The sequence below is a fragment of the Asterias rubens genome, chromosome 10 (genome assembly GCF_902459465.1).
Source record: "Asterias rubens chromosome 10, eAstRub1.3, whole genome shotgun sequence".
NCBI classification, from domain to species: Eukaryota; Metazoa; Echinodermata; class Asteroidea; order Forcipulatida; family Asteriidae; genus Asterias; species Asterias rubens.
The window spans coordinates 8146344-8173840 of record NC_047071.1 but is presented as its reverse complement, the minus strand read 5'-3'; the positions used below and the strand labels follow the sequence as shown (position 1 = coordinate 8173840).

At 38.2% G+C, this 27497-nt stretch overlaps 1 protein-coding gene across 1 annotated transcript; it reads left to right on the top strand.

Moving 5' to 3' along the window:
• The first annotated feature begins 295 nt into the window (after nucleotides 1-295).
• On the top strand, nucleotides 296-22967 carry LOC117295615 (gonadotropin-releasing hormone receptor-like). The gene is made up of 2 exons (XM_033778320.1): nucleotides 296-735; nucleotides 22239-22967. The coding sequence occupies exon 2, from the start codon at nucleotides 22419-22421 to the stop codon at nucleotides 22965-22967; it is 549 nt and encodes a 182-aa protein (XP_033634211.1). The 5' UTR covers nucleotides 296-735; nucleotides 22239-22418.
• The last annotated feature ends 4530 nt before the right edge of the window (nucleotides 22968-27497 follow it).

The following is a 27497-nucleotide window of genomic DNA, read 5'->3' as shown; positions in this document are numbered from 1 at the left end:
TTTGCTCTATACATCAATGCACTGACGTCTATTCCCCTAATCAGACGAGGCTTCTACATCAACTCTGCCAAGCTTTTAACACACGTGTTCTATCTGCGTCCAATTAGGAACGTCCATTACGTGACGTCACCCCATCTGCGCAAACGGCAGTGATGATCACCATTTATACGCACCAGTGCTCGTGACTGATTTTAGTAGAGCGTAATTCATATTTCTTTCCACGTAACGTGGATCGAGGTAGCGGTCCAACACAGCTCATTGGTCTTGTCTACGTTGTCGTGACCGGTGGCGGGCTCGTCGAGATGTGCTCATAAAACAAGGCAGTTGCGATGATGCTTTAGTGCTACCCGTTACGTCCATGGTAGTGTTTGAAGTGTGGTTAAACTGTGTCTTGTTCTTGTGGCAGCAGAACGAGTGTATGTTGAGTACCTCCTTGCGGATTGATTGCGTACATTTCAACACTCGACTCAAAATATATAAACGCTTTTGTCGAACTCTTGAGAATAGTCGATCTTGTGAAGAGAGTTTTGTCGAAGCACTCGTTTTCAATTCTGGATGTTGGACCGATGTAGCAGAACGTTTGTACCTAACAGGTTTACAGACGGATCGTGGACATAAAGCCCATGTGGATACCACTAACTTGTCTAGATTTCGTTGCATTATGCACTGTAAGTCTATAAGACAAATGTAGAGAGGAAGTTCGACGACAGTTTTGGCTATTTTTTGGCGCAATATGTAAGTATAGTTTTGCCATACTTTTTGTGTATTTACCTATTTGTTTGGCTCTTTACAATTAGGTCTTAAACACATCCACAGTATTTGTGTGTAAATATGGTGACTTTCTCTCAGAGTTCTTTGCGTTTTGGTTTGCAGTTTCTAGCGACAAAGATACAAACAATGCAACACTCGAAAACAAACATCAAAACCCAAAACGCATTGATATATAATTAAATGTGCATTTAATTGGTAATCCAAACGTCAAGTAAGTGTCCATAACATGTGTTGAAACAAGTACGGACAAATACTGAAGGTTTTTCCGTGTAGATGCTAAAGTGCTTGTTTTTGTATTAGTTCAAGTAAATATAATACTTTTCGTCATTTTATGCTACCTTTTTTCCTTGAAAATTCCGATTTTAGTCTGTTAAAGTTTGAGTGACGAGAAATTGTGGATAATGTCAGGCACTACAGCTGCAATAGGCCTACACTTTTAATGTTACTAACAACTTTAAACTACACTACACAAATGTTGATGTAAAATTGACACCATGGTTGTTATGTCATAATACCGAACAGAGAAACCGTGTGTTAACAAATTGATCTCGTTTTGGTGTACATTTTAATTCTTTTTGGGGTATCTAAATGAGAAAACACCATGGTAACACCATACTTTCAGCTTTTTAACTTTAGTAGTGAACTCCGAACGCTAGGATTAAAGTTATTATCTCTTTTGAAATGGCAAATGTAAGAACACATGTGAATTGTATTTTACAGAGAGAGTTAGAAATTAAAAGTGAAAGCTGATTAGGGTGCCACCCTAAGATAGAAATAGGAGGATTGCCAAGGGCATGGTTTATCATCTTTCATGCCCTGGCGTATAATATCATTGTTTGATAACCCAGATATATGATATCATCAAAAAATAAAAGGAATTAACAAATTGAATATGAACCTCGAATATAATACTACATACATATGTCTTCCTTAGGGGCGACACCTATAGGGCTCTTTTGTTGCACGACACTTTCCAAATGTAATGGAATTTTACAGAGGTTTGTTTTCTGCATCAGGTGCCCACGGTCGTAACGATAATTACACGCAACAAGATATTGGTATCAATGTGATGAGAACTTCAAGGCTTAAAGACCTGGATACTATTGGTAATTGTCTAAGACAAGTCTTCTCACTTTGTGTATTTCAACATACACATAAGTACCAAACCTGTGAACTTGTTTAGCTCAATTGGTCATCGAAGTTGCGAGATAATAATGGAAGAAAAAACACCCTGGTCTCACGAAGTTGTGTGCTTTCAGATGCTTGATTTCGAGACCTCAAATTCTAAACTTGAGGTTTCGAAATCAAATTCGTGGAAATTACTTCTTTCTCGAAAGTACGTCACTTCAGAGGGAGCCGTTTCTCACAAAGTTTTATAATTTCAACCTCTCCCCCATTACTCGTAATCAATTATGATACTAATTATTTTGAGTAATTGCCAATAGTGTCCACTGCCTTTAAAGGCGCTGGACACTATTTATAATATTACTCAACATAATTATTTGCATAAAACTTACTTGGTAACAAGCAAAAGAGAGATGTCTGAGGAACGTAGCTTTCGAGAAACAAATGTAATTTTCCACATAAATATTTGAATTTGATTCCGAGACCTCGGAACTAGATTTTGAGGTCCCGAAATCAAGCATCGAAGAGCACACAACTTCGTATGACAAGGGTGTTTTTCTTCCATTATTATCTCGCAACTTTGACGACCGATTGAGTTCAAATTTTCACAGGTTTGTTATTTAGTGCATAATGTTGAGATACAGGAAGTGAGGCGACTGGTCTTTGACAATTACCAAAGGTTTCCATTGTAGGCCTATTTAAATAAACATTCATAATAATGATGTCTAGTTTTTTTAATTCAGTTGGCTAATGAAACTTTCGTTCTGTGTGTAAATCATGATGCTTTTCTATACGGTATTAGAAGGCATGACGTGCGATAATAATAAAACTTGCACGTGTAGAACGTATCTTTCTAAAACATGCAGGTTTCTTATTTCGGCCCTAAAAATAATTGCTCCAAGCGTTCCATTAGATACGTTGATTAAAATGAAACATTTGAATCAATGTTCCCGGATGAGAGTAAATTAAACTGCAACTTCACTCGGGGGAAACCTCTGTCCAATTAGCATGAAGCCATAAAGACCTTAATCAATGATTTGATCAATTTGTACACTGTTTTAAGGCCACGCACTAAAATATGACTTCCTTTGAGGGAATAATAATATGAATATGACTTTGCGGCATCTCGTAGAACCAGATGCCGAAGAAGAGTTTAAAGCCCCGAAGATGCTTGTGTGATTTTCAAACGGATTTGGAACAGTTACGTAGACTCTGTTTTCAAAACAGAGTCTACAGTTTAGCTGACCACGGTACAGATACGTATTGAGAAAACAGCATTTGCATAAAGAACATCGAATCCTTCTAATATACTTGAAGATAAATGCACGGTTCCTTTTAGAGTTAGATGTGTGGAGTTTGTTGGCACCTGTGAAAGTCTCAGCCAAACATAGATACTTATTGAGAAAACTTTAAACAAAGTCAATGTTTTTCAATAAGAATTCTTTAATCAAATTTAAAAGGCAACATCTTTTAAAAACAATTATGTAAACAAAACTTGATGTAAAAAATAACAGAGGAAATAATAAAAAACAAACTGATGAACAATAAATAAAATTAGAAATAAATGTTTGTTGTTATAAACCACCTTAAGCACAAGTAGGCTTTCGGATAAAAAAAAAACATTAGCGAAATATGACGATACCTTTAAAGAAGGGACCAGCGAGGATAGTTCGATTGTCAACTGTTTCCGTCAAACACTGTTGATAACAATGTGTGTCTATTCAGAACCTTTTCTGACAGATTATAAACTAGGTGAGAATTGATTAATCAACGGTTGAAGCTGAACTGTGTCAGGTATATCATGGGTATACAGACGCTGTCTACAAAGAGAAATGTCTGAAATTAAAGTTTACCATCACGCTGCCTTATAAATAGGACGAGCAAAAAACAGCATTCGGCCATCGAAATTTTACTTTTGTCCTTATGTTGCCTGGACTTTTCGAAGGCTTAGGCACTGGATACCTTTGGTAATGTCAAAGACCAGTTTTCATTTGGTGTATCCAAACATAATATGCATAAAATAACAAGCCTTAAAAAATTGGCTCAATTGGTGCTTTTAAATGCATATTAAAGGCTTCTGGCCTGAAGTATGTTATTAATTGACTGAGAAAAAGCCGTTTCACACAATGTGTTATAGTATTAACAGCTCTCCGTGGCTCATTGCCAAATAAGTTTTCCGCAAACAATTATTTTAGATAACCAATAGTGTCCAGTGTCCTGAACTAGTTCTAATGTTTAGATCGAATCTACGATTATTATATTTTTTTAATTGATATCAAAAAATAAACCACAAGGAAAACTGACTAGACAGATTTCCAATAATTTTTGACTGAACACATGAAATATTTCTTACAGCTGGACTTTAACCTGTGACCTCTGGATTAACGCGCTACCACTGGATTAACGTGCTAGCACTTTATTAGTTGAGTTATATAGCCCTATATATATTTCATTGAATTTGTCATCTCATTTTGTTTACCAGCAAACATGAACAACATAAACATGTATTAAACATTTGCACATCAAAGATTTACAGGTAAAAGCAATACATTGGTTATAAAAGGAATACTATAAAAACACTAGCAAATTACTGAGAAACGGTAATCTGCGGTCTCTTCAGTCCAGGTTACAATTGATTGCTTCTGACTGGCATCCCTAAATAAAAATTTTAATGAAGTCAAGAAACCGCCAGCATTAGGCCTACATAGCTGAGTTGGTATGAGGGCCAGCACGTCAGTCTCTTTCTTACTGAGACTGTGTAGTTTTAACACTTAGTTTAACACATTGGTTTAAAGCATGTTCATGAGATTAACATGACCAGTACTGTTTAATTTATTGCCACCCTTTGTTTCGATGGATGTTTTAACATGCATCGTTTTGAAAAACGCCTGTATCTTAAATAAATAAATAAATAAATATAAAAAAAAGGTACAGCAGATACTCAATTTCGGTCTTTGATTCATCAGAAAATGGAAAGGAACAATCAAATCAGCTGGGATTGCGTGGGATTCAAGTGACACTTTATAATTAGGAAATGTCAATGAGTTTATAACAGACACAGGGGAAATGAAGGAGTTATTCATTGTGTAATTTACAAATCCCTTGGTACACCTTCGATTGCTTTTCCCTCAATTACATGGACTAAAAATCAGTGCTAAAAATGCGTAGCAGAACCGTTCTCCGGGTGTTTCCCTGTGTGCTTGAAAAGGAAAGGATGGTCGTGCACCGCGGCACGCGTGTGATGTTTGTGTGTGTGCGTTTTGTTTCATCAGCTAAACATACATATTTTGTTGCATTCAATATGTTTGTGTAATGATGTGTGTAGATTGATTTCACAATAATCAGCATAAACACTTGGTGACAAGAATGAGATTAAACAAATAGCGTAATTTGTTTTTAATGCAATAGGCGCCTAAATATTATTGCTGTTGTTTTACCAACAACATGAATGAAAACTAATAACAAAAACACATGTGATTTGTTTTCTTTCAATCTCAAGAGCATACACGTTTGAATGGCCTTTCGATAAAAACAAGTTTCCGTTCAGAGGAGAAAACAAAAACAAGTGAGGCAAACACATTAATCTTCCCCGTTAAGATGTCTTAAATATTTAGACAAAATGGGTATAAGAAGCTCATCTTCAGTCAGCACAACTCAATAAGATTTGTCTACAGAAGTAGAAAGTTATGTTTCACTGTGAGATTCTAATCAGGCGTGTTGGTACAATCACAGCAATGTAATACCGTTGTCGGAAGCGTTTGATCTTCCACTGATTTACCCCCATCAATACTCTAGCTTGCAGCATTATTGATGTTTCATTACATTTTATTTTACACCTCTTATATGTTCCAAAACGTACTCAATATTCGTTGATAGCCTTTGGCTGAAACTGCTTAAACAGGGAAGTCGTGCAGATGATTTTTTTTTCGGTATAAATTGAACCATTTCTGTTTGTTTTTCTTTTTGGGTTTTCCCCCTCAAACTTATGCTAGTGGGTGGCGTATGTTTGTTTCACATCTTGTTTTCTTCTTCTGAAGCTAACCTTAAAAACAACCCGGCTGGAATTCTCCGGAGCAATCACCTCTTTTTATGGACACATCGGTCTTCTGTCAATATCGGATCTTGTTAACGCCCCGACCCCCACCCACCCACCATCAGCCCCCATGTCTACTATCCCGATCCTAAAAACATCCGTCTAACAAATTAGAATGGATTACACCAATGCGTATATAGGCTATAAATACTATTACGTTTGTGTGTTTTCGGTACCAGCGCCGTAATATTATGTCAAAATCCCACAAAATAATAGAGACGAATTCTTCGAGGGAATTCCCAGTAGACTACAAATGGTTCAGAATCCTCTTCATACCTCGGGGCGTTTATAGTCTAGCCGTACCATTAGTGTGACTTCTTGCTGTAACCAGACTATGTTCTGACGTCATCACTTAAATCTTTATATAAAACTGTAGTATAATTACACGTAAGAAACACAGGAAGGTACTTGATTGTATACATCAATCATTGTTGTTCCCTTGTGGTCGTAACCTTAAGAAAGAGGCGTCGAATGTAAATGCTGATATGAACTGAACTGAACAAATTGCCCTCATTTCCTGTGCCTTTATTATGGAGACCAAGGACAACAGAAAAAGAATCAAAAGATATGGTAAACTCGAAAGACTGTGGTGCTCCACAAAGAAATCTGTGAGTCTTTCAGGGACGAAGTAAGAACAAAAGAAACCTCTACGATGATGTATTTTGAGGAATGTATGGCTGAACTTAATTTGCGTTTCCCTTTAACAAAAGTACTTGATTCAAACATGAAAGCACCGTTGCGTTATATCCGCCACATAATATACAAACGAGGTTAATGTTTCGATGCTCCAGATTGAAACACTACGTAGGTCTCAATAAGTCTGTGTGTTTCCCATCTTGCCACAGTTGAACACTGCGCCTCAAGGACCAGGGTGCTAGTTGGCAAATAAATAAAGAACACTGTTTAATGTATGTTTCAATCCCTTAATTGGCGTGCTTTATTCCCCTGAGAAATCACACATGTTTCCAGTGCCATTGGACTGCCGCGTAATAAGTCCCAATATACAGGAAGATGGTCGTTTGGGTGAGGTTTTTGTAGAATCTTGCACGTTTCAAAATTCAATATAGCGGTTGGATGTTTGAGTTAAAATGAATTTACCAAAGTCACAATTTATGTTTGCTTGCAATGAGTTGTGACTAAAAAAAAAATGAGTGTCTATGGTTTCATCAATACAATACAAACTCTACTCATGCCTATATCAAATGTTTAGTGCAGTGGTGCCTAAACAGGAATGGCATTGTTAGTTGGACGGCTGAATTAAGTTTCCACAACGACACACCAGTGTAAACAAACAACCTGTAAAAAACCTCATCATATTGCGGTGCCTAAACAAGTTCAGTTATAAAAGAGTTGTTTAAAGGCAGGGTATACATTAGGTATCACTCCAGAAATGAATGACCATACAAACTTACTTGCGGGGTAAGAAGCGTTGCAGTTGTTGATAATGGTTAACATTAAAGAAGCATTCCCATTGGTTTTAGAGAGCGGGATTTAAAAAATAATTGAGAAAGCTTTCTGCAAGAAAAGCTTGTCTGACTCACACTGTGTATGCCGGTTTATCCATTCTGTTTGGACGTAAACCGCTCAAGATTTTCGCCGGTATCTTATTCGAGCTACCAACTATGAAAACATTTATGTAACTTCCATAACTAACCTGTATAAATTTTTCAATTATTCAAGAGAAGCGCGCTTCCGTCAGCCTCATATAATGAGTTTCAACGAAGACCCATCGTCTTCGTCTCTTTCACGAAAATAGTCTTATCTTCATTTTCACCTGTTACTCCTCAAAAATCATCATTTAAAGCCATTGGACCCTTTCGGTAGAGAGAAAAAAAAAAAAGATTTACAAATAATTTACAGGGTTTACAGAAGGTAATTGTGAAAGACTTCTCTTGAAATATTAGTCCATGAAATGCTTTACTTTTTGCGAAAACGGTGGTCATGACACGGCGAAACGCGCGAAAACAGGAGTGGGTTTTCCCGTTATTTTCTCCCGACTCCGATGTCCGATTGAGCTTAATTTCCACAGGATTGTTATTTTATATACAGGTGTATAAGTTGTGATACACGAAGTGTGGGACTTGGACAATACTGTTTACCGAAAGTGTATAATGGCTTTAAAGTGCAGTATCGTAAGCTGATGCTTTATCTTCAATCACAATCGGCGCTATATTTATTCTTTTTGAGATTAAAATCCCGATTTAGTTTTCTAAAGACAAGTTCGTTATTTTGTATTTTGAACTGCCCTTCTAGATTTATTGGAGAAGTAGCTATTTAGATGCACTTTTTAGTTTTAACATTTCCGATTAGAAGCATCGGTTAAGTTTTATTTGTATTTTGTTCCTGAAAAGTCCAAAGATAATCTGAGAGCGCGAATACTGTGTGAACATCGCATGTCACGATCTTGAATTGAAACCAACCTGTATTTAAAGCTAACGATTTCCTTTAAACTGCTTGATAGACCTCACCGCACATTTATGCCTTCGTCTCTCACAAAAATGAAAGGTTACTAAAAGAGAAAAAAAACTGCCGCGGCCTCTATCCTTGACTCCGAGATTGTGAGAGGGTCACAATGATATGCATATGCAAAAAATAGTTAACGACCTGACGTTTCGAACCTAGCAGAGTCTTTCTCGAAGGCTAAATGAGAACACAACAAACATGAACAGGTAACCAAGAACAACCGAAGGACTACAAAACTAAGAGTGAATATACTTTGCTTTTGCTTTTGTAATACTGGGTTTTTGTATTACTCGATATACAAAAATACTCGTTTTTTGAACCTATCGTTTGTTTGAATTCTTAACAAAAATATATATACAATAAAACTAACCAGTGAAAAATTCATGGGTGCGTTTTTGAAAAATCGCTGAAAATCCGAGTTAATCTATATCCAAGCAGGAAAATAATCCACAACAATACTCAATATGAGAGAGACATTTGCGTCATCATTATGATCAAATGAGAGCGAGATAAGAGTGAGGAGAGCCCTGGCATGGATGGCCCTCTATGGCATGAGGCGAGTGTGGATAGCTAGTCTCAACGATGACATTTGTTCGTTGCTACAGTTGAGTCTGTAGTACTCTGTAGTACTGTACGGAGCCCAGAATTGGACTCTGACAACCGATTAAGAAAGAGCACTAGACGGCGTCTTATACAAGTAAGCTACAGATGGCACTGTGATTCTGGGAAGATCATAATATGCCTAACTTCCAGCTCTATGATGCCCTACCAAGAGTATCTGTCAAGATGAGTGAACGGAAGATGGGGCTGGTGGGCAACTGTGTCCCCCATCCAGAGCTACCTGTGAGCCACCATAGTTCTTTGGGAAACCATTGATGGAAACAGGAGCAAGGGCAGGAGGAGACTAACATTCGTAGATCAGCTGAAGACGGACGCAACACAACAAGAAGACGACCATCAGAGGTTCCCGAGAAGGCGTCGGCTTAAGACAATATCTCGCTCAACTAATTGGTCTGATTAAACAGTGAAACTGATCCAATGGAGTCTATATCAGTGTAATTTCTCTATCAGGTTGCGTGCTTTCATCTTAATGCACTCGTGAAAACTAAGACCATATTGTGGTTGTATTTTGTTCTTAACATTTATTATACTTCAAAACATAGCATAAAAACAAAAGCCATCGACTTACAAATGTTAATGTGTGTGCATTTTGTTAATATTTAGTTACAAAATGAATTGCTTGAAAACACTTGAATTAGATATGAACCAACATCCCATACAGTCCTTTTTTTCGGAAGTATTTTTATTTTACGATTATAATACCTGTTACCATATTCATAAATACTTATATGTTTAATTATCTCATATATTAACGGTTCAGTGAGTAACTTATAAGCGTACATTTTAGTTCTACATTGGACTCGCCTAACCTAATTTTTTTGGACTTATCTAAAGCATTTGATACAGTTAACCATGCTATCTTGATGCGTAAATTAGAACATTATGGTGTCCGAGGAATAGCGCTAAAATATACTGAACGGCCTATTACTTGCGGTGTACCTCAAGGCTGGTACGTTCTGGGTCCCTTATTATTTATCTTGTACATTAATGACATCTGCAATACATCAGAAAAAAAAATTACATTTTGTTTGTTTGCAGATGACACAAGTTTGTTGTATTCAGATAAAAATGTAGACTTTAATATCGTAATGTAATATCATAATGTAGACCTTAATATTGAGCTCAGGGTAATCACTTCTTGGCTTTTAGCAAATAAATTATGTATAAACGTTCTCAAATCAAATTGTATTATATTTTGTGCTAGCCAGTTCAAGTACACTCAGTCTGTTCCTTTAATTCTAAATAATGTCAATCTTGAGCAGGTTAAGGGTACTAAATTTCTGGGAATTCATATTGATGAAAATTTGACTTGGAAGAAGCATATTGGCACTATAGCAGTTAAAATATCTAGAAATATAGGTATAATGAATCGGCTTAAAAATTTCCTTCCCTGTAGCATATTACTGACCTTGTACAACTCTTTTATTTTACCTTATCTTTATTACGCAATTTTGACATGGGGAAGTCCAACTCCTAAATGTAATAAACTTCTCACTCTTCAGAAACGTGCAGTTCGGGTTATTTCCAAAGCGGACTATTGTGAGCACTCTGGGCCTCTCTTTTGTAATTTAAAACTGTTAAAATTCGTTGACCTTTATCATCTTAACTTAGGAAAGTTTATGTATAAATATATGAATAATCTTTTACCTGCTTGTTTCAACTCCAGTTTTACACTTACCTCAAACATCCACTCCTATTATACCCGTAGCGCTGCTAGGAAAAATCTGTATGTTAACTATCGTAGAACCTCGTTGTCTAAAAATGGTGTTGTCCAGCGTGGCACTTTATTTTGGAATAGTCTGGATGACTCTTTTAAATCATTGCGTACTCTCTCAACTTTTACCAAAAAACATAAAAAACAAAAAACACCTGTTCATGTTTAAATGTTTGTTGAACTTTCAAACAAATGTACATGTCCAAAATAATGGCAGCACTTACATCCTTCACATTTTGGTTAATTATTCGTCTAATTTTTAGCAAAACAAAAACAAACAAAAACAACAACAGGTGGAACCCTATCTTTAGACAGGTCCGATCGACATGACCTATGACCCTTTGTGTACAGTATGACTGAAAGACTCAGAATCTGAAGTTAGAAAACACTTTCATCATAGGCTTGTTTGCAAGTTTAATACAGGTGTTAACAAAGTAAAACAATTATAAAAAGGTGTAAAATCGTCTATATGCAATATCTGAAAAGGTTATTACTTATTAGCTTAGCGAAAAATATGAAATCAACATTACGTATGATTAGTACACAATTCCAGTCGATCTACTGGCAGCCCCTGCAGTACCCTCCCCTGGCATTCGTGTGAATCTGAAAGGGGCGGGGCATCAAACTGAATTTGTTAGACTGGAATATTGTCCACTGGTCCCCGGTTTGATTGTGTATCTATTGAGTACTAAATTAAACATGTCACTGCTACATTGTCGACTATGTAAATCAAGCACTTCTCTTTGTTCTCCAATTGTTTGACTAGTAAAAGAGTCCCCATTAGTTTTGTACACATACTCGAAAGCGAAGCGAGAACGTACTCACTCTGTCAAAACACCCGGTTCCCTATTGAATGGACTAGACAAGCTTATCAGTCAATTCAGTGACTGGAAATTCTTTAGTTCTACTGAAAACATCTTTATTTTGTTTGTTTACCCCTCCAGCGATGTCCGTATTAGCACTGTATACACAGTACTGTCCAGAGATCTGTGAAAAAAAAACCAATCACAGGCTGATTGCTCAGGTGGGATTCGAACACACGACCTTTGCAATTCCAGAGCAGTGTCATACCAATTTGGCATGGCACAGAGCTGAAACACAGCGGTGTACATGTGTAAAACCACAACAAAAATTATTTATCCCCGATGCAATTTAACATCTATTACTTAAAGATAGTTCTTAACATGTTTTCCATAGCTCTGTGAAGAACAAATGTTTAAAATTGATTTTCTTGACGTTTTCCACTAGCAGTGTCTCTTGGCGGCCATTTTGAATTACCACAATACAGTTTCAAGTATTACACGACACTTCAGAATTCTTACTATAATAAATATAAGGTCATTTCATTATAACATCATTTTAAACATACATGTAGGCGTACAGTTCAAAGTCAAAATACATGGTGGCCATGACATGAGTAGAACCATGGTTCTGACCCTAGGATATGCAGCGACAGTCACAACACTTACTACGGTAGGATCGGCTCCGAGTTATTAAAGTCACCTGGAAGTGGTATTTTGTCAAAATAAAGCATTTGTCACTAAAATATGTGTTGTGATGAGTGGAATATAAATAAACAATGAACTAAGGCTCTGAAACATGTGTTTGCATTTTATTTACAAATTTAAATATAGGCCCGACCCGGTCACGGAGCAGACAGCACGCACTGTATGGCTGCTGTGCGGACGGTCCACTCGGATAACCCAGTACGGTGAATCGCATGCAGTGCCAACACAAGATAGTGACGCTTGGCGCAAGCTAAAAACATGCGCTAAAGGTTGAAACAATACCCAATTTTGTTCACGTAAGGCAAATACTCTTTTAGGTTCGTCACGTCTTTCAGGTACCCTTTGACTTCCCCCCTAGCTGGAAAATTTTTCATGTTTTAGAAAAGGAACTTTTCTCTTCATGTCAAAATTTGTGGTGTATTTCGGATTCTCAAAGAAACATTCCAGGTGACTTAATGTTGTATGCAAAAAAATTACGAGCACCTACAAACGCCCCCCTACATTAGTTATCGTGTGCGTACACGATGAGTTTTGACTTATCGTTTTGCTCTCCTCTGCCATTCTATACACCCATCAACGAAATAATAATAGCACTTTATGGGTTGAGCGACAAAGATAGACTTAATGCCCAAATAAATCTCTGTAAAATAACAGATCATTTGTGAAGTATATTATAAGTTTAATATGTGCTTCCAAATTATTTTATTTTCTTTCGAGGAAATCGTACTCTCGAGTCTCTGTTGATGCTTAGTGACACCTTTCATGTTGTGCTTGTGCATTACATTTTAATAATATCCATCAATGAAGCCAACGATGCACCCCTTCATCTCGACAAATTTGCTGACTTCCGAGTGATGTTTGTCGACTTTAAATCGCTCGGGAGAGGTGTCAATACCGAGCCAAAAAATGAAGCTAATGTGCCGCAGTCTCCTTTGCCGTGTTGGTGCTAAAGCCATCACTCGCAAGGGATATCATCCAGCGTGGTGAATGTACTTCAAACGAGGGCACAAACCTAATGAAAGTAAAAGTGGGCCACTTAAAAGAACTCCGGCAGGGATTAGAAAACCCTTACGAATAATACCCTTTAATCTATCGTAATGCACCCACTTTTAGAGTCGTCTTTAAGGAATATGTTGCTCATTTTGAAGGCAGGAATCTGTCTTGATTAAATCAAGTCCTTGGTTCTTGTTGACGTAGATGTTTGCCCCGTGTTATTGGCCGCTTATTTGTATGAATCATGTGCTTCTATGAATCCAAAGTGGTATTTCTCTAAGCCGCTCAACTGAAGAAAAGACACTTGTTCTTACATTCTTCTCAGACAGCGCCGGAGGCAGGGTAAAGGGGTCGCAAGGGGTTATCATTACTCTTGATCTAGGGGCACTTCTGGTCATCTTTACTTTGCCTTTTTTAAAGCCCCGATTCAACGCCTTTTTTTAAGATAATCTGTTAACATAACAATTTGAAACAAATAATCACATTAACACTCTAGGAACTCCAATCCACAAAATCCATAATTCAAATGGGGAAAGCAATATGAGGGTACGTGCCCATTGTGCCCCCCCCCTTGTTTGATTGACTTTGAATTGTTCAGAAGAGAACAACAAGGATCTTGTTTTGCTTTTTTAAATTCCGATTTTTCCCCTCCATCAAATAAATCATTATTCTGGAATATCACTGACCAATAATGACGTTCTAGTCTTCAGCAGCGAGTTCCGCATGGTTTGGAGGTTAATAACACACCTCATCAGCACCAAATAATCACCAATAGATCATTCTTCTTATTTGCCAGTCTAAGGCCAATACATATATATATTATTAATATCTAGATTGTAGTAATGCCCCCCCCCCCTTCAACCTTAAAGTCACCTGGAAGTGGTCTTTTTTCAAAATAAAGCTTTTGTCACTAATATGTGTGTTTTGATGAGTGGAATTATTATTATTATTTTTTATTATTATTATTTTATTCGCCATAACAGTACAAAACAAAATACTTTGACAACATTATACCCCAAGATGGGCAAGGGACAACAAAAGCAAATACATACTATGATCCGTAGATCTGTTGCCCCACACCTGGGGTACACAATAAAATTAATATAGATTTAACATAATATAGTACACAAAGCAATAATAAAAGCAGAAAATTAAAAATCAATAGAAAATGCTAAATATATATTAAGAATAAAAAATAAATTAAATTAAAAATAAATAAATAAGTAAAAATAACAGATGGGGTAAGGATAAACAATAAAGGGAAATAAATAAATAAATAAAACCTTAACTTGTAGATAAATTAAAACGACTTAAAATATTGCACAAGTGATAGGGCTAAAGCTACTATTCAGTAGATTCATGAGGTTGACAGACAGAAAATCTAAGTGATTTGAGAAAGCTGTGGAAGGGCAAGAGCAGTAGTGAATTACGAATGTTTTCTGGCAAACTAGACCAAAGTCTGGGAAAAAGATGAGGAGCAGATAAGTGCAGAGCATCGGTTCTAGCATACAGGTGTTTGAAGGTGAGAACATTAGGATATCTATGGTTGACAGAAATGATGTCTGCCACATCGCAGTGAATAAGGTTAAACTTACACTTAATGATAAAATACAAAACAGAAAAATTACGACGAATTGACAGAGACGACCAGTTGAGGGACTTAAGTCTATCGGGGTAGGACATCTCACCCATCCTCTGCCCAAGAATAAACCGAGTAGCACGTTTTTGTACCCGTTCGAGGTCCTGAGTCTGGAGAGATGTATGAGGGAGCCAAGCTGGCATGCCATATTCTAAAATTGGGAGAACTAGGGATTTATAAAGACAGAACTTAGCTGAAACAGAAGAATTGAAAGCAATGGTCTTAATGAGGCCCAATGTTCTATTGGCACTTGAAACAACATTTTTTACATGGTTATTCCAAGAAAGCTGAGCATTCAGAGTGACTCCAAGGTGTTTGACAGAGGATGTGGGTTGCACAGGAAAACCTGAAAGAGTGTAAACAGGGAGGTCGAGAGAGTGTTTACGGGAAATATGCATGATTTTGGACTTTGTAGGGTTGAACGTCATACCATTGGAAACACTCCAAGTGCTTAGCTCATCGAGGTCATGCTGGAGGGAACTTACATCTAAACAGGAACGGATTGGACGATAAATTAATACATCATCAGCGAAAAGAACACAGTTAGAACTGAGGTTGTAAGATATATCATTGATGAATAAATTGAATAACAGAGGCCCAAGAACACTTCCTTGAGGAACACCAGAGCTAACTACGGACCATGAGGAGTTCATACCAACAAATGTGACTCTTTGTTGACGATCAACCAGAAAATCTTTTATCCAGCTCCAGAGAGATCCACGGATGTTAAAGTTACTGGCAAGTTTACGAACAAGTATATGGTGGTGCATACGATCAAAGGCTTTGCTCAAAAGGAACAAAACCATGCTGCTTATCAGACAATAAACAATTAGAATTTAAATGATCTTTAACAGCATTAGCTAACAGTCTCTCCATGATCTTGCTAACGAGAGAAGTGAGAGCAATAGGCCTATAGTTGCTAAGAAGGGAACGGTCACCAGATTTAAACACAGGGGTGATGTTGGCAAGCTTCCAACCACGGGGAAGGCGTCCACAGGCAATGGAATCATTGAAGATTCTACAGAGAACCGGAGAGATTGTAGAAACTGTGTTACGCAAGAATTTAGTGTTGATTCCATCTGGCCCAGGAGCCTTCCCCAGAGGTAAGGAAGATAAGGTACGCTGAATATCATCAACTGAGAAGTTAATACTAGACAGAGCTGGAATGGGAAAATCTCATGTGGGAGGGTCTTGACAAACGGGGACATCAGCAGAAAAAACTGAAGCAAAATAAGTATTAAAAGCACAAGCTATTTCATGGGGGTTGACTAGTGTTTGGGCTCCATGTTTAAAAGACAACGGGGTAGGTGATCGTTTTCTACTACGAACAAAGGACCAAAACCGTTTTTTGTTATCCTTAGATGAAAACATGTTATCAACAAAGTGTTTATAAGCCTTGCGGGACCAATATTTTAGCTGCTTACGTACAAGTTTGTAAGTGTTCCAATCAACAAGAGATCCAGAGCGCTTAGCCTTGGAAAACAGTTTACGCTTTACAGAGCACAAATGTTTCAGGTCAGCATCAACCCATGGAGAATTGTTTCTTTTCCTTGTCCGCTTCCTAGAACCAGGAATGGCGTCTTTTACAGCAGCATTAATCAGATCCAAAACACCTTCCTATGTAGAGTTGATGTCATCTTTGTCAAAAACAAGATCCCAGGGTGCATATTGGAGGAGAGCGTTGAGATGAGAGATAGAATCAGGATTGTAAGACAAAAACTGTCTAACAACAGAGGGATGCGGAGGAGAAGTGTTCAGACGAGTGACGAACTGAACGGCAAGGTGATCGCTGGTAACAGGGTTGGGAACAGTCTCAACGGATACAAAGTTATGTGGAGAACTACTGAAGACCAAGTCGATAGTGGACCCAGAAGAAATGGTATCATCACTACAAGGGGGATGAGTGATGTCGGTGACAAGCTGAAATAGGTTCAACGAGTCGGCAAGTTTAAACAAACGAGAACGGTTCGGGGAGTCGGCTACCGCAGGATTACAGTCAATGTTGAAATCTCCCATGAAAATAATACAGTCAAATTTGAGAAGAAAGTGATCCATTCTTGAGACCACGGCGTTGAGATCATCCCAAAACGAAGTAGTGGCACAGGGAGGGCGATATAATGTGCCAAGAAGACATCTACCTCGCTGGCAGGATAACGACACCCACAAGAGTTCAAGATCGGGGGAGTCAAACTCGGCATGGTGGACAGGATGAAGGTTTGCTTTGACTGCAGCCAAGATGCCACCACCGCGAGAAGGACGGTCCTTACGGAAGATCAAGTAGTCGTCAGGGAGTCCCAAGATGGCGTCCGAATCATGTTCCTTGAGCCAAGTCTCCGTCAGAGCCAGGGATGTCAGGTGGGGTGGAAAGGCGATTGAAGTGGCAAGATCCAAACCCTTGTTTCGGACACTGCGAGCATTAAATAACAGCCCAGATAGGTGACTAGGGGATGCGGTTGGGGCTGATAGGGTGCTATCGGATACACTTGGAAGTCTTCTGATGTCAACTGATGGATGAGAGGAGTTTGGCAAGTCGGCAAAAGCTTCTTGGAATGAAGTGTCACTGCATGAAGAAAATGGCAGTGATGCACTCAAACAGTTGGGACAAAACCAGTCAATTGTACTTGAGATGAGCAGGGTGTACTGGGTAATGTTCATCTCAGGAATACACTTCTGATGCCAATACAGGCTGCAATCTTCACATAGGAGAGATCTTTGGTTGGATTTCACTGGGCGATTACAATTACCACAGGGGTCCTTAACAGGACCAGGATTGACTTCAATGTCTCCAGACATTGCAAGGGGTAAATTAAATGTAGCTGTAGAGTTTGGATAATAGTTAATTGAAGCTTTGCCAAACTTACTTCTAGAGCTGTGGTATCCAATAGATAGTTTGATGGTCAGCCATATTGGATGCACACAGGCTTGGTGTAGTCCATTGATTGCAGGAGTGGACAAAGGGTGGCATGGTCGTGACAATGGAATCGGCCAGGTGTGGACTGCATGATGCAACTGCCTTTGAAGACTGGTAGAAGTTGAGGAAATTCTGATGGGAAAACACGACATAACCCATCTTTCTCAGCAGCAAATCCATCAGGAAAACAACCATTCTGATCAGCAACCAATAACCTTTCATCTGGTATCAAATTTACACTGCATAGAGGGCTGTGGACAGCAAAATCAATAATGGGAGAGCCAAACACAGAGCATGCAAGCAAGTAGCCATCTTTACATTATTATAAACAGAATGTGAATAAACAGTTAACTAAGGTTTTAAAAAATCAGTTCTTATGTTATTTACAAATTTAAGAGTAGACCCCGACCCAAGAGGGCGCTGTTCGTGACGTCAATCGAGGCAGACTTTGCCTGTAATGCGTAGAGTAAACACAATTGCAAAGTACATGTAAGGACCAAGTCGTGAGTTTGTACGTTTCAAAAAAAACAAAAAACGAATTGGACATACATGTACTTTGCACGTGTGTTTACTCTACGCATGACGTCACAAAAGGGGTAGGCGGAGTCAGCCCCCAAACAACTTTATATATTTTTTAAACATATAAATCGTGACAAACAATTACTAAAAAAATTGTTTTATTGTTCGTAAGCATATACTCTTATGTTTGAAAGAAAAAAATATATTTTCCAGGTGACTTTAATAATAATTAATATAAAACATTCATCTATAGTCACCGTCAGGTTTAAAGGCATTGGACACTATTGGTAATTACTCAAAATAATTATTATCATAAAACCTTTCTTGATTACGAGTAATGGGGAGAGGTTGTTAGTTTAAAACATTGTGAGAGAAACAGCTCCCTCTGAAGTGCCGTAAATTTCGAGAAAGAAGTAATTTTCCACGAATTTGATTTCGAGACCTCAAGCATCAGAAAGCATACAACTTCGTGTGACAAGGGTGTTTTTTCTTTCGTTATTATCTCGCAACTTCGACGACCGATTGAGCTCAAATTTGTATAGGTTTGTTATTTTATGCATATGTTGAGATACACGAAGTGAGAGGACTGTTCTTTGACAGAATTTTTACCAACTGTCCAGTGTCTTTTTTTCATATGCTGTATAAAATAAAGTCATAAAAGTAAGAGGCCATGCATTGTGTCTCTTTAAAGGCACTGAACACGTTTGGTAAATGTCAAAGACTATAGTGTTCCCACTTATAGTGTATCCCATCATAAGCGTAAAACAACAAGCCTGTAAACATTTCGGCACAATTGGTCAACGAAGTTGCGAGCAATATGATGAAAGAAAAAATACCCTTGTTGGACGAATTTGTGTGCTTTTAGGTAGGAATAAAAGACTTCTAGCTAGAAGTCTTTTATTATTTTAATGAGAAATTACCCCATTCGTATAAACTTTGTGCTTCAGAGGGAGCCGTTTATCACAAAGTTTTAACTATCAACAGCTCTCAAATGCTCGTTACCAAGTCAGTTTTTAAGTTAATGTTTAGTTTGAGTAATCCAATCGTGTAACTTCCCTTTAAAAATACTCTTCATCAAGTCAGCCTTTCAAAGCATCTTCTGAGCATCTTTAAGACCAGTATTCTTCCCAACAAATATGCATAGGTCTACAATTAGCAAATCTATGGAAATTTTGACTCATAGAATTTGCAAGAGGATAAAGGTACAAAAAAACCTTGTTGCACACAATGTGTTTTCTTTCAGGCCTGAAGTATTTTAATATTTCATTACTTCAGAGGGAACCGTTACTCACCATTATTAATACTATCAACACCTGTCTATTGCTCGTTACCAAGTTAGTTTTTATGCTAGCAATTATTTGTGAGTAATTATGGACAAAGAATTCCCGATACAACGAAGAAAGCCCATTAGCGGACTGGACTGCGCAAATATCGCTTCTAGTAGAACATCATGGGAAAGTTGAAAGAGTGCAATTTCATTCCGTTTACACCTTTAATAAATACCTCGGAGAGTTCATGCACTCTGATTGGTCGACGATTGGTCACTTGGGGTGTATTAACCTGTGATGTTTAGAGACATCGTTAGGGATAGAGCAATTCATCCTGCTAACAATGTCTTCCTAGCTGTCATAAATAGTGCTTGAAAGAGAACAGCAGCTGCCGCTAACACTCCATAAAGGACGGTGACATTTCCGAAGATGTAAACTCTGTCCAAAAAGAATCCATCAAGCTGACAGCATCTGTTCTGATTCTTCATTGAGTTGCACGTTTACATATGCGGCAGAAAGGGTTTTTACGTGAAATTACGAAAAATTCCATCGCTTCAAAAATAAAACTGATATTTATATGCAGGTCATCATTGACAAAGATACATAGACTTGTCACTGATGACAACACGCCGATCATCATTTGTAAGAAATATTGGTGTGATGTTTTATCATATGAATGGATGCATGTCATGTGTATAAGCCTGTGAATTAGCACGTCTTGAAATGAAGCAGAATTAAACGCTATGGTAAAGATAGGCCTAAGTGTCATGCAGCATTTTATAAGGGCCTTGATAACATCTCGATTAGACTACTGCAATTTGTTATTCAATAGCAACCCAAAGAAGAAGTTTGGTCGCTTACAGTTTCTTCAATTATAAGGCTGTTAGACTGGCACCTAAGCACACACCAACTTCTCCCCCTTATTGCTGACATTACCTGGCTCAGAATCCTTCAAAAGATACAGTTCATAATCCTAATAGGAGGATTTTTGCAATACTTCTGAACTTCACTGAGTTACTCCATACCCAACATTCTGCCTATAATATTGTGTTTATCATGCAGAACTAGCTACCCTGGGTTTTCTGAAGTCAAATACTATACGGCTGGAGACGGTCTTTTCTCGTTCACTGTCCATACACTCTTATCATCACGTAAAAGTTGGATCATCTTAATGTGCGGTTTCAAAACATCTTAAAGAGCCAATGAAGGATGATCTCAATATTTCAACTATTACCTTTTTATGGCCAAATAGACATCGTAGATACCGGTTAATAACCATTTTACTCTAAAAATTTGCATTTTGTAACGAATAACTCGAGTCAAAAATGCACCCGGCCGCGCGGCTTTTTCAACCGAGAGTCAAAAACGGCTTATCTGTTATAATGACCTCTTGACGCCAGTGACGATATTCCCCTAATTGGGTGTGAACACAGTTCTCCAGCTTTGGCAAACTGAGGGCGCTATTTTCCACACCAAATAGCCGCCACTGACGAGATGATTCCTTTGTCGCGCAGGTTTGTTTGTCCCCGCGTTTTTCAGAAATTTTGCTAGAAGCGTTCTGTAGAAAAAATTTTTTTACCATGTTTTAACGTGAGGTAAGAGACTCGTTTCGTGTTTTTTAATGTTTCCTATAGGGACTCCAGCTATTAGAAAACTGTAAGAGACAGGGTACAAACATAAATGCGAAATTCCGGAAAATACGACAGAAGAAAAAGTCGCAAATTCACAGCAATTTAACGGGTTCTCTCGTTAAAAAATGATAGTTATTAATAGAAGTAACAGTGTGTTGAACCGGTCTTGACTATACTGTGTGACCCGTGATTACCATGCAGTCAAGAGCGGCGCGATAGTACTGCTATTCCATAAATAAAAATCTCATAAAAATTAATTTTTCAAATATTTTCCGGACGTTAGAGGCTGAAAGGCAGTGGACACTAAGTATGCCTGTAGGTCAACACTAACAATAATTATTAGCATAAAACCTTCCTTGGTAACGAGTATTGGGGATCTGTTAATAATATTAAACATTGTGAAAAACGGCTCCCTCTGAAGAAACGTAGCTTTCGAGAAATAAGTAAATTTCCACGAATTTGATTTCGAGACCTCATATTTAGATTTTGAGGTTTCGAAATACTAAGCATCGGAAAGCCAAAAACAACGATTAACAAGGGTGTTTGTTCTTTCATTATTAGCTTACAAGTTCGACAACCAATTGATGAGCTCAAATGTTCAACGGTTTGTTATTCTATGCATATGTTGAGATACACCAATTGAGAAGAATAGTCTTTGACAATTACCAGCAGTGCCCAATGTCTTTAGATAAGCCGAGGCTTGTAGAAAACAGTCTTCATACAGACAAAGAAAACAAACAGCGAGCCACGAAACAAGGACAAGACAGACAAAACGAACAATGAGTTTTTAAGATGCTGACGATAAATACAAAGCATTCAAGTATACCATGTTAACTGAAGATGACAGTAGGTATTCCATGATTGGTATTCCCGTCCTTGTTAACCACTTTGGGGGTTTCATCTTTAAGTTCTACGTATTCCTATAATGAGTGTTCTTCTCGTGTGTTTTATCAACATTGTCAATACCGTTATATTTCCACAGATGCTGTCAATGTGCGTCACGGCGCCAGCTTCAAAGTAATACGTCTCAAACAATGACATCAGATCAGTTGGGATCCGATTAACAGGATTCTAAGCAAAGGTTTTTGACATTCTTGCTGACAAATATAAAACTTGTTTAAGCTTTTAAAAAGTGGTCAAAGCTTTTTGGATAAAATCCAAGATGAGTGTTCAGTACACATCAGATGAGAGTGAATTCGCGTTATGTGACTTACTATCTTCAGCTACCGAATGCGATGAGAACACTACTATCGCCTTACCTGAATTCACGCCATTCACGGCGTTCAAGGTGGGCGTCTTGGCTCTCATGATAGTATTTTCCACCGTTGGAAACTGCATTGCCATTGCCGTCACCTGCAAGATCCGTGGTCGCCGGAAATCCACAGTGACTACGCTGATCCTAAACCTGGCAGTCAGTGACCTCATCGTGACGTACTGCCACATGCTGGTCCATATGATATGGTACTCCACCGACGCATGGCTAGGTGGGGAAGCTCTGTGTAAAATCGCTAAGTTCTTCTCTAACTTTGGCTTATTTGCTTCATCCTTCATCACTGTGGATGTTGGGTTGGACAGGTGCCTGGCAGTACTTCGCCCGTTGGGGCACCGTCAGCGACCGTTCCATATTAAGATGATGATTATAACCTCGTACATGGTTGCCTTTCTCTTCAGTATTCCACAGGTAGGTATTTTTGAAATTGTTGCTAAATGAAATAAAGCTAAGGCTCCATTTCAAAGCTGCTAAACGAACAAACTTGCTTAGCATATATACAAGAGCTGTATGGACAGAGTTGCGACACAGAGGGACATGGCTAGTTTTCCTGTGTTACCTAGTTACTGGACGCCATTCTCGGCAAAGCCCAGTTCGCAGTCATGCCAGGTATTGTTGAAAGGGAACTTACTAGGTCAAACTCAGTTTTTAAATGTGCTCATCCATTGTTCCAACAGCTACAAATCTCTAACTTCGAGTTAAAATGGTATACGATTGCCATCCTATCTTATACACTCCCATGGTGCGAAATTTGTTACATCCAAAAACATCCATTTGATTGCGTCACATTTCAATCATACGGATTTAGTCAATCCTAAATGTCCATAAATATTAAATCAAAGCGACGTTCATGACCTTTTCACCAACGAGAAATATCTAATGGGTTGTACAGTTTGATTTATTGGTGACATCCATTGACGTCATGTTTGAAAATGTTCTCTCAAAAAACATAAATATTGCAAATGTTTACACTTATTTAAAGGAACATACAGAATTGGTTTTGCTAACAAAACAGTTACTGGCAGTGTAGGCACTTTATGTAATCCACCGTATACATAAACTGACAAACCTGCAGAAGTTTGAGATCGATCGGCCATCTGGGTAACGAGAAAATAGTGACAACCGATTATACATTTACATTTAAACTCCAAACGCAAACTTAAATTATATATTTCTCGTCAAATATGGCATGTCAGGCAGAAATATTTGAGATGTTTTCAACTATCATCATCATCATTAGACCGTGTAAGTTTGATGTAAATCGTGATCTTCACGATTTTCTTTTCTTACCAATTTTGTAACGTTCCTAACGTGGGAGCACAGACAATAGAAATTGTACATGTTTTTTAAGGACAGAAAAAACACCTTAGTTACTTTTTAAGCCTAATCCAATATATATTCAGAGTAATTTTTTTAATTAGTTCTGAAGCCATGGGTATAATTGATTAATTGTAGATAGTGTTGTATTCATTTGGTGTAAATCCCTTCTCATTCAGAGTGTTCCGATGTCTAAAAAATACAAAGATACTTACTCTCCAGTCAAAAAGCCTGCGGCCGAATCAAATATAGACTTGTGGACAAGTCGTTAATATTCTGCCGCAGTGAGATAGTCGAGTTGTGGCGGTGCTCTCGCGAGATCACTGTCTCGCGCGAACTGCTGCTGGTTGAAGACTTCTGCTCCACATTAATTGGGACCGTAGTCCTTGAGAGCAGTAGTCTCGCGGGCCAGCAGTCTCGCGAGAATACCGCGGGAATCGCGGGAGATTCGGAATAGAGTCGGAACGCTATCGCGACAGACATTTAACGACTTGTCCACAAGTCTAAATAAATTACCGTATAACACTGTATTGTGAATCTGGATCCATATCCAGCGGTCTAGTGGACAACCTCTACGCATATAATACACAATTCCTTTTACAACTTTCAAAACGTAACCACTGAAAAGTAATAATTTTGAGTGCAAAACAAGTTTGTTTTTGTTTTTGTTTTATTTTTAAAAAGGCGTACATTCTATTCGATGAAAGTTCTACTTGCATTCTTGTTTGATGATATACTGCGTTAAAAAAAAATTAACGAGTCTGCATGGGTGAGCAAAACTTGGTTGTAATTGTACCGCTTCAATATCAAATGTGATGGGCTGACGTAAGATGGCGCCCACCTGCCAGCCAGCCAACGATCAATCTTAAATGAAGTCAAACAGTTCGCTCGTGTTGAAATGGGAGGTCCCTACTATATAGTACTTGAATAAGAACGGGAGGGCGCATAGTCTAGATTCGTCATATGGATCGGTAAAATCTCAATCAAACTGCGCCTATTAAGTTTGTCAGGACCCGGTGTGGCGGTTTCAGTCTTCCGCCGTGTTCAGTTTTCCGGGTGACGTAGCCGGACATTTCACCACGTTGTTGGAACGGTTTAAGCTTTCCGGCGTGTTCAGTTTTCCGGGTGACGTAGCCAGACAAAAATACAGCCGCGAGTACCCTGGCGAGTACTGTAGTTCTCTCAGTGACCCCAAATTGTTTATTATTACGATTCTTTTCTGTTTAGTCACATTCTCTTGCCCCATCTTTACACGTATCTTCACACTGCTTGTGCCACACCAAATTCTCTCATACGATCCACGCGTTCGCCGCTCGTTGTACTCGTGGACGCCGCCATGACCACAGCTACCGAAGTAACACGGATGACTCAATACAGCACTAAAAATTGACTACTTTTGTTTGCTGTGCGCAGGCATCGCATGACGTAATGTTACCGTATTTGGTCATTCGGAAAACTGAACACGGCGGAAAGTTGAAACCGCCACACCGGGTCAACACTGCCATTGTGTGTATTGCGTCCGAAACTGAATTGAAGGGTTTTGATACCTTTTGTAATATCAGTTTTTGGCCAAGACATGAATCTATTCTCACTGTGAATGTACTTGTAGAAGTTTCAGTTTTAAAGTTTTATTTATTTATCATCAATTTATGACATTTCAGACAAAAATAATTCAAGGGATGATTTCTACTATCATCATCATTTTGACCGGCGTGTAAGTTTGATGTAAATCTGTGATCTTCACGATTTTTGTTCTTACCAATTCTGTAACGTTCATTTAACGAATCAAATCCAATCATTAAGTAAAAAATTACATTACACAACTATTTCACATGGCTTTCTATGCATAAAAGCAGCCATAGAGACTCGGGTCTTAGCAATATCCCCATTCGACCACATTCACCAATCACCATTACTCTCACTATCAGCTACTGTCGACTATATCAAGGCTTCTGGGACATTATACCCAAAACGTGATCATATATAATGTGTATTACTTAAAGCCATTGGACACTTTCGGTAAACAGTATTATCCTAGGCCCAAACCTCGTGTATCACAACTAATATATAAAATAACAGACCTGTGAAAATTTAGGCTCAATCGGTCAACGGATTCGAGAGGAAATAACGGGAAAACCCACCCTTGTGTCCGCACGTTTCGCCGTGTCATGACATGTGTTTAAAATAAATCCGTAGTTCTGGATATCGAGAATTGATACTGTTTTAACGTTTATTATTTTAAGACAAGACTTTCACCATTACCTTCTGTAAACCCTGTAAGTTATTTGTAAATCTGTGATGTATTTTTTGTTTCCAATGACTTTAATCAGTGCTGCGGGTTCACTCTCGATGCTAACGCACCCTTCCAATGTTTGTACAAAATAATGTCGGTCCCCTTTTCCTTCAGACACTTGGCCATTTCCTTGGGAAATTCAAAACTGTGATGTACTCATTTTACAATAGAAAGGGTTCTCATACGACTGGGGAATTTTGTTTTCTTCAAGTATCTACCCTTGCGATAAAATGGTGCAAATTACCATTGCATTTTATACCCTCCCAGTGCGAAATGTGTCAATGTACAAAACATCTAATGACACCATTTTGAGAAAAAAAATGGGTCTTTACATTTGTGTTCCATTAGTATTCCATCTGAAATTAAGCATTAACAAAAGAGAATGAACTGTGTGACCTGTGACATACTTCCGCACCCTAGAAACTTGCACCTGTAGAAATTGTGATAAAACGTTTTATTACGTTAACACACATCTCCTTCTTGCGGCAAATTTCCACTCGTTCAATTTTAAGATTCTATCTCACTTTTATTTGGGACCATGCATTTGATTCATCTTTTAAATGTGAACTCAGATTACAACATAACCTTTCTGTTGTAGTGTGGAGTGAACCTTGTTATCATGACACTTTCCATTTTGTTTTTAAATTTAAGTAAAACATGCAGGTTTTTTTTAACTACAGGTTTATCGGTGAACGTGGATATCTTTAATGACGTCATTTGGTGATTCAGATTGAATGCTGTCCAAACATGTCTAGCCTATGAACCTATGGTGTATTATTAATTGATGTGTCGGACAACGCAAAGGTGCTGCATGTTTTATGTAAAAAGGTCACCCTTAATAAAAACATTTAGGCTACACATTAACCCTTCGAAAGTGTGCAGGTGTATTGTATCAATTTAATCATCTGGAACGGAGCCTTGCATTTGTCAGGTACATTTAAATGATGTTGCCCACCTAAGCCCCATCACAGTGTTTGGGTGCTTCTGACTCTGCCTGGTAAACACCGAACCTAAAGCTCAACCTTTTCTCAAAACCTGCTAAGTTTAAACCAAACCGTGACCGTGAACCAGTGTGTAAAATTACAACAAATCATGCCACCACAAACACGTTAAGAATGTCCAGTCGAATGTTTGTGTGTTTCTAAAAAAGCTTCCCCTCTTCCATTTTGGCTGGTTTTCCAGTAGGAGTCAACCAGAATCAATCGATCGTTGTTGCTCTAACCTAGACCTGTGCGTTAACGTTCAGATGCTAGTGTTAAAGACAACGGACATGGTAATTTTCAAAGACCAGTCTTCTCACTTGGTGTATCTCAACATACGCATAAAATAACCAACCACTGAAGATTTCAGCTCAATTGGTC